The 18,293-nt window shown below is 38.1% G+C and overlaps 1 protein-coding gene across 1 annotated transcript in view; it reads left to right on the top strand.

Annotated features, from left to right (window-relative positions):
- The window catches only part of SPAG16 (sperm associated antigen 16), a 412,452-nt gene that overhangs the window by 189,036 nt on the left and 205,123 nt on the right, over positions 1 to 18,293 (top strand). The window contains exon 11 of the mRNA XM_080399858.1: positions 15,971 to 16,114. Coding sequence (XP_080255984.1) covers positions 15,971 to 16,114 — 144 coding nt within the window. The remainder of the gene's footprint in view (positions 1 to 15,970; positions 16,115 to 18,293) is intronic.

Genomic DNA, 18,293 nt, shown 5'->3' with positions numbered 1-18,293 from the left:
GTTGTGCGGTATGCCTGCAGAAAACTACCACAGGACCCTCGTAAGAAATGTTAAAGACATGTCTTAAACCTTTCTCAATTCCCTTGAGAAAGGAGTATTTGGCTCTTTAGTAACAAGGCACAGTAGCAAGAAAGATGGGAGCTCTAGCAGTGGTTAAGCAGAGAGGACCATGGCTCACAGCAGCCTGTGCACGAGCAGGTGACGAAGATGCCCAGCTTGATGCTGAAGCTGGCAAACTTCTGTGTGCATGGTGCTCGTGCCTGCACACCACTGTGGCTGGTGGGCCAGTGGGTCACTTCCATGGATGCTGCCTGAGCCACGGCTGCTGAAATTTGTGTATTTCCAGCAGTTTTCTGCATTTCTTTTGCTGGTGGTTAGCTAATTAATAATTTGCATTAGTTATGGTGAAGGAATTTATGGAGAAATGAATTAATACTTCATTTATATTAAAGAATAACATGATTGATGTGCTAATTACACGGATGCTTGTTCTTAATATTCTACTTTATTATATACAAATATGAAGGCCAGCTGCAATAGCAGGCTCTGGTAATATATACCCACACAATAACAAGGACAGGATATATTATTTTTCAGGTTCATAAAACGTTGGGGGTTTTTTGACTGCATACAACTCAGACAAGAACTGGAGTATCTCCTCACTGGATATGAGGGAGCTGGGAATAGGGGCTCGTAAGTGCATAGTGCTGTGTTGATATCAACTGCTCTTCTGCGCAACTGATATAAGTACACAGGGCAGTAGTTAAGTTTAAGGATGTAATTAATCCTGCTGACACCAAAATAAATCTCTGTAGTTTGTTGTCAGCTCTGCTTTTGTGGGGCTAATTGTGTGCATAAAGTTATGCATGTAACTTAAGTATTTGACTTCATTACAGTCGGAACTTAAAGCACAATACAGGATCATATTTTAAAATACGGTGACACTCCATTTCTGTATACGCCACAATTAGCCTTGTTCTTCTAAATTTTCTCTGATTTAGAACACTTGAATTTGTACAAAGAGCCGGAATTCCCCTATTCAGCACGTTATATGTGCAGGAGTAGGTTTTAAATAGAGCGTTATAAAGCTCTGCTGTTACGTGCTTATGTATTTGCATAACACCTGATTTATTTATAATTTTTAAGAGAAATTTTAGGTGTGGTTTAACATTAGACTGACATATTTTGCTACAGCTACCTTCTGCATTTTCTTACTTGTGAAGCCTTAATGGCCAGAGTACATTTATTTGTACAGGTTTGCAGGGGTAGAATAAACTAGACCAGATATATTTCAGAAGTTTTAAAACCAGTTTAAAGCAGATGTTTCTATAAATCCCTATTTTATTACTGTAAGTGCAGTTATTTCATGGCATAGGACATAAGGTATTGTTTCCTTTTGCACTGCTGCAAGGTACACACAGCTGATCAGTGGCATTTACAGAGGGAGAATCAAGCACATTAAACAACTGTTTGCACAGTGCTATATGCTGAAATACTAAGTCAGTCCAAATTCCCATGAACTTTAATGGTATTTTTTTTTTTTATTCTAAGCAATTCTCTGTACAAGTCCCATTAAATGAACAGAGGATTTCTATTGATTACGTTAGCTTTAGCATCTGGCTGCAGGGATTCAAGCGTGAACACTGCAAAACTCTATCCCTGTTAAATGCAAAGGAAAATAATATTTTGGTATGTAAAGAAATCTCTTGATGTTAGAGATTCCTGTGGCTATAACCCCAAACAACCACTTTGAAAGCGTACCTCTTGCAGACCACTTACAGGCTGTAATGACACTGACGGAGAAAAATGAATTTGTTGGAACAGACCTGGAAAAGACCCCATTTCAGGGCAGATGCTACATATTAAAGGTGTGGCTTTGTGGTACACAGCACTACTATAATTGCTTCTTTTTTTCAAGCCACATAAAAGAATTTTGCAAAAACCAGGCCCTGGACTTGTTATCAACATTCATTTGGGTGTTTTTGGTGTGAACTGGGGAAAAAAGGAGCTCAACATCTTCTTGGCTGGCATTATGAACTTCCACTACATATAACAAACTGCTCTGCTCTGCATAATACAATACTGAATGGCCACGTGGGAGAGCACAGTGTACCTGTCACCTTTACTTGATAAGCTGAACTTGAGTACCACTGTAGCTCATTTACTGACTGAGGCTCTTTAATTCCAGCTCTCTGTAGCTATTGTAAGATATTTTTGTCTGTACAGTTGCCATTTTAAGATAGAGAGCGTAAGCTATTCATGCTCAGATTGCTTCCTATTTTCCTCCATGTGGTAGGGGAACTGATGAGGCTTCTTTTAGATGAGTATGGCTTTATACAGAGTGGCTTCTTTGAAATCTATTGTTTACTTTGATTTTCTGATATTTCTGTCTAGTGGACATTATTATGTGTTTGTGGTGTTTTTTTAAAAGAAGTTATTTTTTTTAATTAGAAAATGAAACTATTCATATTAAAATTGAAGCTAATATGCTGTGAAGTGTTCTGCCAAATTGGAGTAATTAATAGTAATAAAAATATTCCATGTAATTTCTGATTTAACGATGATTTAAACTCTTCTGTTTCTACATCTGTAGCATTAGAGTGGTATATTTTATGTTGGTTTTACTTTAAGCAATCTACATTAAATATTTGTATAGGAAGTATTATTTAGTGCTTTTAGGATTACACTAAACTAATCTTAGATGTGCCTCACTAGTTTTCCTACTACATGGAATAAAATAACTGCCAGTACGGGTCTTTAAACTGCATTTTGCACTTCTACAATTACCATATTGATGATTTTTTTCTATGACAAATAGACTATAGAGTTCTGTTGTGCTACTTCCTAGCAGTTCTTAAATTTACAGTAATACTGAGCTTTCAGTAGGTGTGATGGTGGATACAGTTGGCAGTATACATTGATCAAATGTAAATGGTATTATACAGATGTTAAAATTAGAATGTATGAGAACGCTACTTACTATACTTATCAGCTATTTTTGTAAAGCTGATCAAGAATTGGCTTTAAGGTTGCTGGTTTTTAGTTAGTACAAAGGGATTATTTTAAGTGGTACAAAATATTCTGGTATTTTGAATTTGAGAGAACCAGGGTTTGTACTTAAAAAAGAACCCAAAAAAAAACCCCAAAAAACCCAACAGAAAAACAAAAATGAACTTGCATGATCTTTCTGTAGATATTATAGGTACCACATATAGGTACTGCTGAAAAATATACAGACTCATCAATGACTGAACGGGCAATCAATGAGTATCCTAGTATTTCATCCAGAAATATTCTCTAAAGCAGCTATTGGCAACCTTTCATAAGTAGTGTGCCAGATTCTGTTCACTAAATAGCAAATGTCTTGATAAAAATATTCAGCAATGCAATTATGCTTACCCTTGAAAAGAAACTATTCTTTGAGGTTGTACTTCGTACCTTTGCTTCATGAGAAGCAAATCTTGCAACTGTATACGCGAGATTTTCTGAATGGCTTGTGAAAGATGTGGTGCCCTAGTTCATCCTTATCTTAAAGCCATAATTAGGGCTTTTTTACAGAATAGATAGTATAATAATAACAATTCCTACATATCTAGTCTGTCTCATGTCAGAATTAAGCAGAAAATTCTCTCCTCAATCACATCCTTTGTCACTGTAATGATATGCTAACATTGACATGTGTGGAAAAAAACCAGAAGAATTACTGTTGGGTGTTGTGGTAGTATTTGGTCAGATTCTTAGATTTTCTTAGCTCTCTGCAGGCTAGTATTTGTCTGCAAACCAAAGTTTAGGTTTGGATGTTTACCACAGACAACAGCTAACAAAATGGTTACACAGAGGGTTAGAAAGTCGTCTTCCTACTGTGTGATACGGCGTTCAAGGAGGTTAATGGTAGCCAGCTAGTTAATAGGCTAACTCCATGGCACAGCACAAGACTTAGTTGTTGGGATCACCAGATTTAGAACTACTTCTGAACATACAGCTGGGGTCTGTAAATGGTAGCAGATAGTAAGAATGCTAACAAAAGTGAAAAACTGAAATAAAAATCATGAAATGAAATAAAAAATTTTAAAATACCATTATTTTCATTTGGATGTGATTTGGGGAAAGGCTTTTTATTCCAGATATGCTTTGAATTGAAAATTTCTATCTTGCATGACTCTGAGTCTTCAGAGATTTGTTTTGTAGATGTCAGTAAGTCTTGAAAAGCATCACATTTTTAACAGCGTGAAGACACCTTTCAGATCACTCCTGCCACTTGACTATAAGGCTTCCATATGTATCAGAGAAGCTCATGCTTACCAGCAGTAATTTTAATACATATGTATTCGTATTATTTCAAACTATTCTGTCAATCATCTTTAATGCAGCTTTATACTTTATAAAGGCTAGAACTACCTTACTTAAGAATTTACAGGGTCTGCTATGTTATAGTTTTTGGGTCTAGGAGGATGCAGAGAAATATGTGGCAATCGGGAGATTTGACCATGAAGATTATTATTCTGTGTGTGGTGAATGTTCATCACAAGGAATATTTTAAGGGTTTTGACAAAATGTAACTGTTGAATTCATTACTATAGTATCAGGATGATAATGGTATAGATGGAATTTGTCTGAGAGAAAGGTAGGAAAGTAGCCATACACCTTCATGTGTCAGGGAGGGCTGCAGGACATGTCCAGGCATCACAACAGACTTGATCATGGTTGCCTTTCGTGTATTGCATTCTGGTCACTAAAATGTTACCTGAATCCTAACCACTTAAATGGAATGTGTGTATTCCGTTCCATTTTTGCAGGTATGTATTACACTGAAGAACTATAGGTGTTTAAGCAACCAGCTAATTTGGCCCATTGTCTGCGCTTTATAGGGCTGCATAAATGTCACAACTCTTGTAAAACAGGTAAAGATTTTGTTTTGTTCTTTGCTGGTTTGTTGGGTTTTTTTTCTGTATTCATTTGTTTTGTTGTTTGGGGTTTGGGTTTTTTTTTAATCTCTAAATCTCTAACAATGCTTGGAATGTGTGTCTTCAGCTTTTTTTTTTTTTTAGGGTGTGTGTATGTGTTTCCCAGAATGAATGTGTGTCTTTATTTTTTTCTATCCCATGTTCTTTTTTGCTGCACGTGCTGGAAGTTGAAGGGAATCCTGAGACCTATTTCTAGTTTTTGTAAAGAAATGTGGATCTGGGTTTCTCTAAGGTTGTTTTCCAGTATTGAAGAGCTTTGCTTTCTGCTTTCTTCCCCATAATGCATATGGAGAGCAAATGATTGGGGAAGAGAATTTGCCAAATATGCCAAATACTGCATAGCAAATATTGTAGAAATTACATGAAGGGCTTAGCTTTGCCTGGTGGGATAATATTTTTTCTGCAAGTAATTGTATGTAATTCCATAGCAGACCCAGGAACTGCAAACAAAAAAATATTACTTGATTCTCCTAAACCAGCATTACTTTGTTCATGTCTCACAAAACATTCCAGGAATTCTTAACCTCAGTAAATACTGTCTGTGAAGATTAATCCATAGAAGCTTTAAGGAATGGTATGGTAGAATCTATCAGTTAGTAAGTCTTTAATTCTGTAAGTCAATCTTTCTTTCTCTGATATGGTAAACAGAGTATAATATGCATCTGGAAACTGAAGCTGTCCTGATTTTAAAGTAAAGTTCTGCAAAAAGAAAAAGAGGATAATTAAATATTGCAACAATTTAGCAGAGCAAATGTTGGCTTTTCTTGCATTTAAGGTTTTAAAATATGTATTGTGTGCCTTTCTAAAGGATAACTTTTAGTGCAAACCAGTGTAATGGCTTGGGCACAGGAACCTCTTGGTTCAACTCCACAGACTGCGTTTCAGTTTCAGAATTTGCTTGGGAAATCAGTTCTATTCAGCATTTTCATTAGCAGTGAGAGTGATGGAATACAGAATAGCTTATAAAATATGCAGATGACACCAAGCTGTGAGAAGTTGTAAATACCTTTCTGTATCAGATCAGAATTCAAAATAAACTTGCCAAATTGGAGAGATGGTCTGAAAACAGCAAGCTGAAATTCAATAATGTGTCATATGATGTATTTAGGAAGACGAATTCAGATATACAAATACAAGATAGGGAATACCTGTCAAGAGGAAAAATAGGTAACAAATTCTACAATATATTGGTGCTGTAAACTAAGGAAATGTAATTTTGGAATGTGTGAAGAGGGATGCAGTGTCTATAATGTTGGGTAATTATTCCAAATGAGGGTTAGTGAGATCTGAGTTGACATATTTCCATGTCTCGTCATGACTTTTTGAAAAGTTTAGGAAACTGCATCAGTTAGAGAATTGAGTTTACCTAATTTATGACAATGTTAGTAACAACCATCTGATCTATAAAGCTTTTAAGACAAAAGGTAGAGAAAAATTGTTCTTCATATTCCTGAGAGAAGAATTAAGGGAAATCTCTGTAATTTGCATTCAGAGTGATGAGGGTTGTATTTTAGAAAATGCTTTTTTAAGTATGAACCCCAGAAAAAGCCAGCTGGAGGTGTTCTGGAACCTCCTTTTCAAGGAAAAGGTATACAAATCTATGTTGGGTGGGTCTACACAATCCTTCCTTAGATGATGCCTTTCAGCATATGTTTCTGTAATTCTGTGCAGGAGATGAGAGCAGAGCAAATAGCTTGACAAACTTTTCTCTTGAAATGTCATGGAAAAGTTGAATTACCTTCAGTGGCGAAAATTGCACAGCCTTTGGGGCAGACAAGCTACTCAGCAGAGCTTTGCAGGCTCCCTGGGATCTGCAGCCTACAACTCCAAGGATGAGAGAATTACTGTGATCCTTTCTGAACTTAAAATCCATTTTTCTTTCATTGTGCTGGTTTTAGCTGGGTTCACTTTCTTCATAGGTAGCTAGTGTGGGCTATGTTTTGTATTTGTGCTGGTAACAGTGTTGTTAACGCAGAGATGTTTTTGTTGCTGCTGAGCAGTGCTTACCCAGAGCCCAGGCCTTTTCTGCCCCTCACCCCAGCCCACCGGCGAGCAGGGGCAGCTGACCCCGACTGACCAAAAGGCTATCCCGTACCATGTGGTGTCATGCTCAGCATATAAAGCTGGGGGAAGAAGGAGGGTGTGTGTGTGCATTTGGAGTGATGTCATTTGTCTTCCCAAGTACCTGTTACACGTGATGGAGCCCAGCTGCCCTGGGGATGGCTGAGCACCTGCCTGCCCATGGGAAGCGGTGAGTGAGTGCCGCCTTTGGCTTTGCCTCTGTGCGTGGCTTTTGCTTTACCTATTAAATTGACTTTATTTCAACCCACAAGTTTTTTCACTTCTACTCTTCTGATTCCCTTCCGCATCCCACCTGGGTGGCCAGTGAGCAAGTGGCAGCATGGGGCTTAGTTGCTCGCTGGAGTTAAACCATGACACTCGTATGTCTGGTTACAAAGATCGTCAGAGGAAGAACACGATTCATAGGTATCAACTTTGCCTCTTAGTCCTAACTGTGAAGAAACTATTTATAATTTATGTAACTTTTTTCCCACAAGAGTTTCCATTAATTCTGTTGATGGAAGCATTCTTCAGCATTAGGGTACTGAAATAGAGCACAGAGCGTAATACCCTTCCCTGTCTTCAAGTGTGAGAAAGAAACACAGGAGGGAAACTGACCTTGAAATGTTAATGCTTTGGTTTCTTATTAATTTAGAAATGTGAGTTGACAGTTTGATGCTCTAATTGCAAATTATATTTTTAAATATTTTCTTTTATCAACCTTGATAATTTAACAGAATTTACCAGCTGGTGAGTTTCAAGTAGTTTTTGTTCCAAACTCTTATATACCGCAACACTGCTCCTAATCATCTGTGAAAAAGCTGCCATGCAACAGAAGACTGGGAATTGCTAACAGTAATGATGAAAACTAATTCAAACCAGGCCACAGGTAGAAGCTTTTGTGAAAGCAATCTGCATCTTTTCAAGTTGGTCAAGCTAAAATTGCCTTTTAGAAAAGTACTTTGTCTTTTCTCACAAAGGAGGACAAGCTATTATCTCGGTACCCAACAAGTACCTAATGCACAGGTCAAAAAATGGGCAACGATGATGTATTGAATAGAAAAAAAAATTATGCAAGTTTGCCTACATTGCCTTTCCCTTTGCTTCTCTGCCTGTGAAGTGGTTCACAACCACAGGTGCAGTTTGAAAATATATGGGCTGTTCCTTTGCCAAGGTTTGCAAATTGTCTAGCTCTGGTTATCTATAGCCTCTTCCCTGCTGCTCTAGAGAGTTGTCCTGTGAGCTGTGATCTTGTTCAGAACTGGTTTCAAGGTGCTGCACATCTAAGCTAATTCTGTTTTAAAACTGTTTTGATTGCTGTAATTTAATAGTCATATGGGACTGCCTTTTCCTAAAAGAAAGTGATGTAGCATATTTCATAAAGGAAGTGATAGTAAAAGATTAGTTACATGATGGTGCGCAGTATGAATCATGGTATAAATAATTTCAGACCCAGAACTACAGCTTTCACTCCAGGGGAAAAATGTTAGGGAGGGATGTCAATGTTTTTACATTCTAATGGCATCCACTTGTTTGTGGCAACTCTTACTCTCTCTCTTTTGGGCTTAATTACTTCTCCTTAAAGTATGCTGGGTACCTAGTAAGCTGACTAAGCTTGAAAATTTGATTCAGATACATATTAAATGAGAGCTTGTGAGCTACTGGAATCACAGGCAGTGACTCCCTAGTTGTTTGTGGGGTTTTTAAAAGCACCCTCATTCTTACCAAAAAAATACTTCCAACTATTGATCTGTCTATTGTTCTATTCACAGCTTTGTCATCATCTAAACTGTATGACCATTTAAATAAAAACCAAAAAAAAAAAAATTAAAAAATCAACCAAAACCCCCACAGATTCTGCAAATAAACAGTGGCTTTCTCTGTGGAGTAAGGTGGAGACCTATTAGTTGCCTGCTGCTTTGGTTTAAGGCAGCTTATAAACGCGCTGTTTCTGTAATGCGTAACAGCTGACATTGTAGACAAATTGATCTTTTTTAATTATTTTTTTTTGCTTGCAGTAATTCTCAAGAACCTTATAAGCAAAAGGAAGGAATAAGTAAATATTCTCTAAGAAGTAATTTAGATTCATGCCGGTTCTTATTTACAAGCATTCTATATAAAAGGCTTAATATTAGGTTGCAGAGGTTCGCAGTACACGAGACTATAATGACATAAACAATTTATATGTTATTATATAGGTTCTAGAAAATCCTTGTTCTCTGATCTGATTAAAGACTCTGTCTTGAAAAGGATTATATATGTTTTTGAGTTAATATGCTGTGAAATCATCAGGACTCCTGACAGTGTGTAATTCAGGAATGTGCATACATCTTCAAAGAGCTGAGACCTAAATAAAACACAGGCAGATTAACAGGATAGTTTTGAATTTTTCTAAGATTTGATGCAGGGCCAAACTTTGTTGTAAGGAAGAAAAGTATTTTAGATTGGCACAGCATGTACATAATCAGATCTAACACAGTAAATTGTAGGTAGGTTACAACACTCAGCTAATGCAAATTAATGTGTTTTGATAATTGCGCACAGAGTGGATAAACAGAAAGTGATCAAAGACAGAGCATCACAAAATGGACTTCATCTCTACAACTGTATATCTGTGAGTTATAAGGATGTGTTTAGTACAATTATTTGTTGAGGCATTCTATGCTGTGTGGAGTGTTCACTTTCTGAAGTTGCTTTTTGTTGAGATCTGGTTTTGGCAAGGTAGAAAGCGTGTGAATTGATTCCCCTTCTTCACAAGAATAAATATGTTTACTACTGCCATACTTCTAAGATCGAGGATTTTGCGTGCATGGTGAATAGAATAAATGCATAAGCTAGCGCTGTAAATTATGAAGTCTTTTGACCTTTTACAGATATGGAAGTTTCTGGAAGACTATTTTCTAATTGTTTTCTAAGCTGTACAAATATCTGCCGGACAGTCTAGAAGGTTTACTTTAGGTATGTTGAAAACCTAGCAAATTTTCTCCCTCCTGAATCCTGAGTCATAGGAGCTTGGGAAGCAGCCAGGAATTTCCCTAGACAGGATAGAGATATTTAAACATTGCTTTGAGTGAGATCTATCACTGACTTCCAGGCGGGCATTTACATAAATGAAACAAAAGATATGAGCTTTGTGTTCTGAGTAGTTTCCCCTACTTATGTTCTTTTTGTGGTTTTGGGGTTTTTTTGCTTTATCCTTTTTTGTTTGTTTTAGCTCTGATTTTCTCTTTTGAAAGTGTTTGTCCTTCTTCCATTTTGTCATGAAAAGATAAATTTTAAAGACCTCAAAAAAGAATGCAAAGCTTTTCAGTTGTGCTACTGTTGCATAATAAAACCTTGAATTAAATGTCAGGGTTATAATTATTGCTGAAGTATGCTGGCAGGTGAGACTGGGTACCTCAAGCCAAGATGGAAAGGTGGTAGAAATAGCTATATTAGAGAGATGTTGTTCAAGGAAGTCATGCCAGGATAAGTTGTGGCAGACAAAATGATTGATTAGGCTTTTGTGATATGTTTGGTTTTTACTTATTGGCGGGTTAATCTTGGCTGAGGGCCAAACACCCACCCAGCTGCTCGCTCACGCCCCCTCCTCAGCAGGGCAGGAGGGAAAATGAGCTAAGAAAGTGTGTGGCTCAAGGTAAAGGCCCAGTACTGTCGTGTGGGCAAGACAGACTCGACTTGGGGAAAATTAATTTCAGTTATTGCTGGTTAAAATAGATTTGGGTAGTGAGAAACAAAGATAAACATGAAAGCAGCACCTTTCCTTCCGTCCCCCCTGCCCCTCGCTCCGCTTCACTCCTTTGCTGCAGACCCCCCGGCCCTTCCACAGGGGCAGCGGGGCATGGCCGGCATGCAGCCGTTTCTCTCTGCTGCTCCTGCCTCCTCACGCTTTTCCTCAGCCCTGGTGTGGGCTCTCCCCACAGCTGCAGTCCTTCAGGAAAAGTCTGCGCCACCGTAGGCTCTCCGTGAGCCACAGTTCCTGTCAGGAAATTCTGCTGCAGCCTGGGCAAGCCGCAGGCGATGCCGGGGGTTCCGTGGTGCTGGAGCAGGTTTCCTCTGACCTCAGTGTTTCTCACTCTTTTTGTTACCCCCTCCTTTCTCTGTCCAGCATTTTCTGCCCTTTCTGTAATATGTTTTCCTAGAGGTGCCACCAGCGTCACTGATGGGCTCCGCCAGATCCCATGGTGGACCTGTCGCGGAGCAGGTGGGAAGCAGCTGGATCCGGCCGGATCCAGCCGTGCCGGCGCGGGACAGCCCCCCTCACCTCGCAGGAGCCGACGCTGCGGCTGCCCCAGCTGCGGCACTTCCCTGTGCACAGCCGGCACAAAACGCTTCTGTTTGCTGCAGGTTTTCCTCATTCTCATCCCCACCAGACTGCCATTACATAGGTAAGGAGTAAAATAAGAGATATGCCAAAAGAGACTGCAAACAAAGGGGTTAACTGCGTGTTTTCCTGATATAACGTCACCTGAACGTAACTGCTCAGGCCAAAACTCCCTCTGCTAGGTATTGTGAGTAAGGCTGAATTTTTGTCTTGGAAAATGTTCGCTAAAATGTTTCTGTGACCAAGAATTTTTTTTTGTTTTTTTTTTGTTTTCTGATCTTGGAGGAACTCTGCTGCTTATATTTTGGAGCAAGAAAGGTAGCAGAAGAGCTTTCTGGTCTGAAAGCAACTACTGGCATTAAATATATCTTTTGCCATTATCTGGGAGTGCGAATAAGTTTGATCAGATCATGACGTTCTAAAAATTACGTATCACAAGTGATATTCAGTACAATGCTGTATTAGAATTTGGCAGCTAAATGCTGTCTGTATTGAGAACATACTTTTCTGTATAACTCCTATATGTGAAACCATAGAAAACCAGGTTTTGTTCTCATTTCTGCTACAGAGCAATTGGGTGAGGCTGGGTAAGTCACTTTAGTTGTTCATTAATACTTCATACTTCATTCTCAGAGTGCCTAATTTTGAGACTATTAAGGTTTTTATTTCTGGACTCCTCCTATACGTGCAATCTCCTGAGATCTGTAGGAAGCTAGTAAAAAAGGCTGAATATGTGGTGATTTTGTGAGATATTTTAGCCACCAAAATTGTTTAAAAATTACTGGAGGTTTTGTATGCCTTACTGTCCTTTGTCTGTGTGATTGGGTTTAACTGCTGTTACACCTTAGCAGCGGTTTGAGGTGATGCTTTTATTGTTTTATAATTGCTCTGCACATATAAGCACTGTCTATTTTGTGCATTGAATGAACCAGGGTTCAGTAGGAACATTGCTACCTTAGGACCTGAAGGAACCTCAAGACACCAACTAGTCTTTTCTCCTTACTGTGATGGAAGTAATCTACCACGACAATGTGTGGTAGGTATGCTGAGAGCTTTAAGAACAGGCTAATGATGCAGATGTCTATTGGTTCCAGTGTTTCAGAAACGTTATTGCCTGAAAGTTTTCCTTCGCATCGAACTGAAATCTCCCTTGCCTCAGTGCAATGTAGTTAGTGTTTGTATTAAAACAAACACACAGTTAAGGCTATGCAGACAGCTTATGATTTAACAGTTTTTAACTTGAAGGTTGTTTTTATATGTGTGAAATGATCAAATGTAGTACATGCTGAGACTGAAAGTATTTTGCATCTGAAGATACCATATTTTTATTTGTGGTTCAGTCAAAATAGATTAAAATAATTGATGATTCTTTTGAAAGAAAATTACGGGGGGCCATGGCAAGTGCTGAAGAGATGAGAATGTCTTATTATGCCAGAATGGATTGCGTAAAAATGGATATTTATATACTTGACAGGAGCAAATCTGTGAGAGTTTTTTGGTTTGTTGTTGTTGTTTTGTTGGTTTTTTTTTTTTCTCAGCCAAGTCTCCTCTGATCCCACTTCTATCCCAAAGGAAGAGGAGGAGAAAACTAATGTTCCTATCACACATGTACCATTATTGATTTCCATTTCAATCTACCCAAAGTCTTCTGTGCTGGAAATAATTAGACCCTGTGAACAGAGATGAAGCAAAAATCCATACAATGCTGGATTGCCAGAAATGAAGACAAGGGTGCCTAATTAATGATGCATATAGACCGCCTTTTGGATGAATGGGCTTCCCTTTCTCAGAAGCAGCTAACAGTGGTTATGTCACAAATTTGCTGTTAATTAAATAGTGTTCATGGTATGCCTGTAAAAATGGCATGAAGATAAAAAAAAAACACCGGACAGCAGCAGCATTTTACAAGAGCTCTGCAATTAAGAGAAAAGCCTGTGAAAAATAGACTTTCAGCCTTCATACTGGCAGCAAGATACTTGGTTCAATATGAAATTCACTGTATGGATTGTCTCAAAGCTTTTTAGGAATGTCTGGTCACTGAAGAAGTTTGGGCATTTCAAAAGCTGGACTTGAAAGTGTGTTGGAAGGGTTAAGGACAGGAAAAAAGTTCCTGAGAGCTGAGGCAAGGGTGAGTGACAGCACAGCTCACATCCACAGGCAGCTGCAGCCCAGCCAGCTGGGTAAGGACTGTTTGAGAGAGAGTCAGGATCTGGAGGAAGCCAGTAGATTAACTTTGAGTGAAAGGTGGACTGAAGGCAATTTAAGTTAGACTGTGTAAGACATCTTGCGAACTGAGAAGGCAGATATTTGGGAGGCATGTAAGAGAGAGAACGGATGTAAAGTCTTCACAACAGGCATGCACTCAACTAATAGCATAAACATCTGGAGGGAAAAACTGGTGGTTATATCTGAAGTACCTGAAAATAGATTAAGAGAAAAATATAAGCTGTATCCATATGACACTGCTTGTTTGTTTTGTCCAAATAACACAACAATCAAGTTGTTCCCAAAACAGAAAAATCCAGTCTTTTAACTGCATCACAGACAGGCCTGAATCAGTGGTTAAGCTTCCTCCAGTGGCATGTGCTGTTAGCGGTTGTGCAGCAGGCATCCTCTTCTCCAGCTCTAGTCTTCCTGAATCCATGGCTCTTTCTCTTTCCCTTGTCATTCCCTTGCTACATCCAGAGGTGCTTAGGACCTTGAGGACCTTGTTACTAGCAAGTAAAAGATACCCCTGCACTGGTCTCGCTTCTGTGCAGTGCACAGCTAGGTGTGTGCCAGTGAGGATGTTCTTCTGTTTTAGAGGCTGAGAGAAGCATGTGTGTAGCACCTGTGATGGATTTATCTTTATAGTGACTAGCCCACTCACCCATCTGTGAGTCTGGTCTCCTTTTTAGCAGTCCCCAGAATAAAGATGCTGTGTGCTGCAGACAGCAGCAATGGGATTTTTGGTGTGTCAGAGGCCTCTGATAGTAGAGGGATTCTGGGACAGCCGTTCTCATCCTGTAATTTGCAGGCCACTGGTGTGCCTTCTTTCAGCCTTTAATTCTCTCTTTTTATCTCTGTTCCCTCATGTTCTTCTAGATATCTGTTGTGGCCAATCTAAGTGATACAATTGCTCTCTGTGCATCTCTGGAGAATTTAAATAGCATCATTCCCACCTTCTCTTTTCTCCCTATAAAAGCAATGGAAGTTTCTCTTTAGGGAAAGATAGAAAATGTGGGGTTTTTTTCTCTTTAAGAAACTAGAGAATGAGTAAAACTCAGGCTCCTTGGTTGAGCAGATGAATCTGTAGGAATCTTCCTAGACTGTACCTTAAACTGCAAGAATAGATATAGTTTCTGATGAAAAAGTAGTTGACATAAATATGTTTTTAGCATTAATTTGATAGAGGGTATTATTTTTCACAATATAGTAGAAGCTGTGGTTCTGGAATTTTATGAAATAATTTGAGTGCAGGAGAAAGGTACTATTAAAAAAGAGATTTTAATAATAGTGTGCTTTTTAAGACCTCTCTTTTCTTCCCATTTGGCTGCTTAGCATTGTCTCTTTCTACTCTCATGCTATTTTAGTAAGCATTTTTGTCTGCAAACTGTCAGCTCTGATGCACAACTGAAATAGGTGCACACACAGTTCATGATTCCTCTCCCCATTGTTGCATTTTTATTCTGAACTCCGGATGTAATCTATTTAAATAATCTATTCCTGGGATTTAAGTCAATGCCTAGATACCTTTTGATGTTCAACAAATAATAAAGCATTGTAATAATTTAAATCAAATAACCAAATCCATATGAAATAGACTACTCGTTATCTTTCCAACAGATTTATTTTCTTCCCTGGATCCATTTTAAGCTGCACTGCAGTTGCCGAATCAAAAATAAACCAAGTTTTCAGTATAGGGGTGTGATAAGTGTATGATTTCCATTACATCCCAGTGTGCTACATAATAAAAAATGAAAACATGTAACACATTTTGAGTATAGAATCGAAATGGATTTTATGACCTAGTCATAGTGAATACGTGCTAAAGTGATGGCAAAGACTGTAGCTCCTGGACTGTAATAATCATTTGAGTTATTTCTCACTGGTAAGAGGTTAGACCTGTGGGCACAATGAAAAAAACCCAAACAAACAAACAAACAACCCTGAACCAAAAAACAGGCAGTGTCCTTTCGTCCTTTTCCCCTTTGACCATTGGCAGCAGGCTGACAAGCCAATGCCTTTGAAGTTATTTTGGGTGTGAGAAGAAGTGATTCACATTGGTATGGCTGGCTCATATGTTACCCTCCTGCGTATTTGTAAGAACATAATCTAACAAAGTATTCAAAAATATACTTGAGTGTTTTAATCAACTGGAACTTCAAGAGAGCGTGAAAACAATTCTGACTTCACAGAAGTCAGTCGTGTTTTGTTGTTTTCTTCAGTAGCAGCAGAAACTCATCTACATAGCATGTATTTTAAATTCTTATGAGCATAGAAAGCATCACTACTTATTCAGTCCATCCAGAATCAGAGTCCTCTGTAGCTCTTGCCCTGAGTTAAATGATTCTCACTGCTGTGTGTTTCACATAAAATGGAATTGATACAAAATATAATCTGCCTTTCTTTTCTGTTGTAGCTTGGTTTCACATCCCCGAAAAGACATTGTAGTCACTGGCAGTGATGACCACCTCTGGAAAATGTGGGCTTTACCTGATGGGAACATCATCATGACAGGTGAAGGTCACACTGATTGGCTTTCAGGCTGCTGCTTCCATCCAAGGTTAGTGCAAACAGTCCCCTGAACTAGCACTAATCCCTTCTGGGCAGTACTTGTTTGCTCTTTCTTTGTTCGCTGGCCTGCTTTGATGACTTTCTATTCTCAGTGTAACCCTGCACTCTCTGCTGAATTTCCAAACATGTAGATAAATGTTCCTCTGGCTTTCATTGTGTTGACTTAAGATTGATTGCTTTTAGTATTTTGTACATCTTAAACTTTGTCCACGTGCCAGTGCACGTAACAAGGAGTGATAAGCTTTTTTTAGGTCCCACTGTATTTATTTTCTCCATGTTTGTGCGCTATAACAAACACAGTTCTATTATTAATAATACAGAAAATTTATTTCTTGTATTAGGTATTATTTGTCATATGACTAAGAGTATTTCAGTTTACCTAGGGAACAAGAATATGAGCTTTCCTTCTTTCTCTTTATACAGAATTGAAACTGAATTAATAAATGAAAGTGAAGACTGGAAATAAGAAATAAATATTTGTGTTACAAGGCTCATGGAAATAGGTCAAAGATGAAGTAGACTTGTTGGTCATTCTGTTAAAAACTAGAATGCTATTTTACTCTCAAAAAAACCCCAACAAACAAACAACAAAACCCCCATCATTTGTTAAGACTGAGCCTCTATGTGTTAAAAAGATTTTGCTTCAGATTTGTGGGGCTGCAGTCGTAATAGAGTTCTCTACTGTTAATATAATAAAGGTCTGCCAGGCTACTCACCTGAGGTTCACTTATAAAAAAAAAGCATTATTAAACCTCCAACCTTGTATTTTCATTGTGGTTATTTTATGAAATAATATTAGCTCTTTCCTTCAAGAGAAGGTAAAGTATCCTATTTAATTTCATCGTTCCTCCTGATTTCTGATATTGTAATGAGTTAGCAAAAGCACACATAATCCTCTAAACACAAGAAAATCCCCTCCCTCCTTTTGAAACCTCAAGAACATGAATTCATGCTTTCTGGGATGTATCAAACATTCACTTGCTCTTTTCTGGCATCTCTTTCTCCTATGAAACATAGGCTTTTTCTTAAGATGTTTGTGTTTCACAATATTCTCTTTTTTGTGTGTATACCCTTAGAAATAATCTTATATATTTGAAAGAAGATAAAATTATTTGACTTAAATAATTAGATATAATACAGGAGGAGAGAAGTGGAAGACTCAGTTTCTTATTTTAAGATGGTGGGAAAATTTTCTATCACTGAATGACAGGTTGCACAGTTTGTGAGCGTGCTGGACATCCTAAGTCTAACTTGCAGATAAACAGAATGCTGAAACCCCTTATTTGTTATGAATATAAAACTCATCACAGGGAAAGAAAAGGAAATACAATTAGAAGGGCATGTTATCATTTATAAAGCTGCTGGGCATGCTAATCAGATTTCGATAATGCATTGTTACCATGACACCCGCTGACTCAGAGACTCAAAACTATTTTCTCATTAGTCTTTGACCAGAATACAGTCCTTTCAATAGGCTTTCCTATTCCTCATTCAATTATTGAAATTAAAATGCGTTGAGGTACATCATTATTCTCTTGCAGTATAAATTGACTCCTGCTGAATGCTCTGGAGTGATTCAAAAGCAGTGCTGTTAAAATATTGTCTTACGTTACTGGATAAAATATATATAATGTGACAGAATACAATTAATCATACTTTTTTTTTTCTTTCTTCCTTTTTTTTTTTTTTTCCCTTTAAGTAGCAGACTTGTATATATCAGGCGTTATGGAAGTAAAAACAGTTAAATAAAACTGGAAAGTTCTCCTAGATTTTTTTTCTGGAATCAAACATAGGTGGCGTCTAGTTTTATTCCTGTTTTGAAATTTTAGACTGATATTCAACCAAAATTTTAAAAGAAAAATATTTTGGTGACACTGGGATATTAAATTGTGATCCAGAAACCTGGGTAGACCTCCCACACTTCTACATTCTTTCCTTTTTGTCCTCTATTGGATCATTTCTCCTCTGTATTTCTTCTCTCCATCTGTAAAATCGTGTTTAAAACAGTTTCCAGCGCTAGTCTGAGAAATATTCTATGTGTAGTCACAGGATGTGTGTGCATGCACAATCACAGACACAAGTACACTTTCAAATCATCTTTGGACAGCAGCAGAATAATACACACACTGACACTGAGTGTACTAATAATTTAAGGAGAAACAAATCTA

This window comes from Falco punctatus (genome assembly GCF_963210335.1).
Source record: "Falco punctatus genome assembly, chromosome: 8".
Taxonomy (NCBI): Eukaryota; Metazoa; Chordata; class Aves; order Falconiformes; family Falconidae; genus Falco; species Falco punctatus.
Note: the sequence above shows the minus strand (reverse complement) of the source record. Positions and strands in the feature narration are given on the sequence as shown.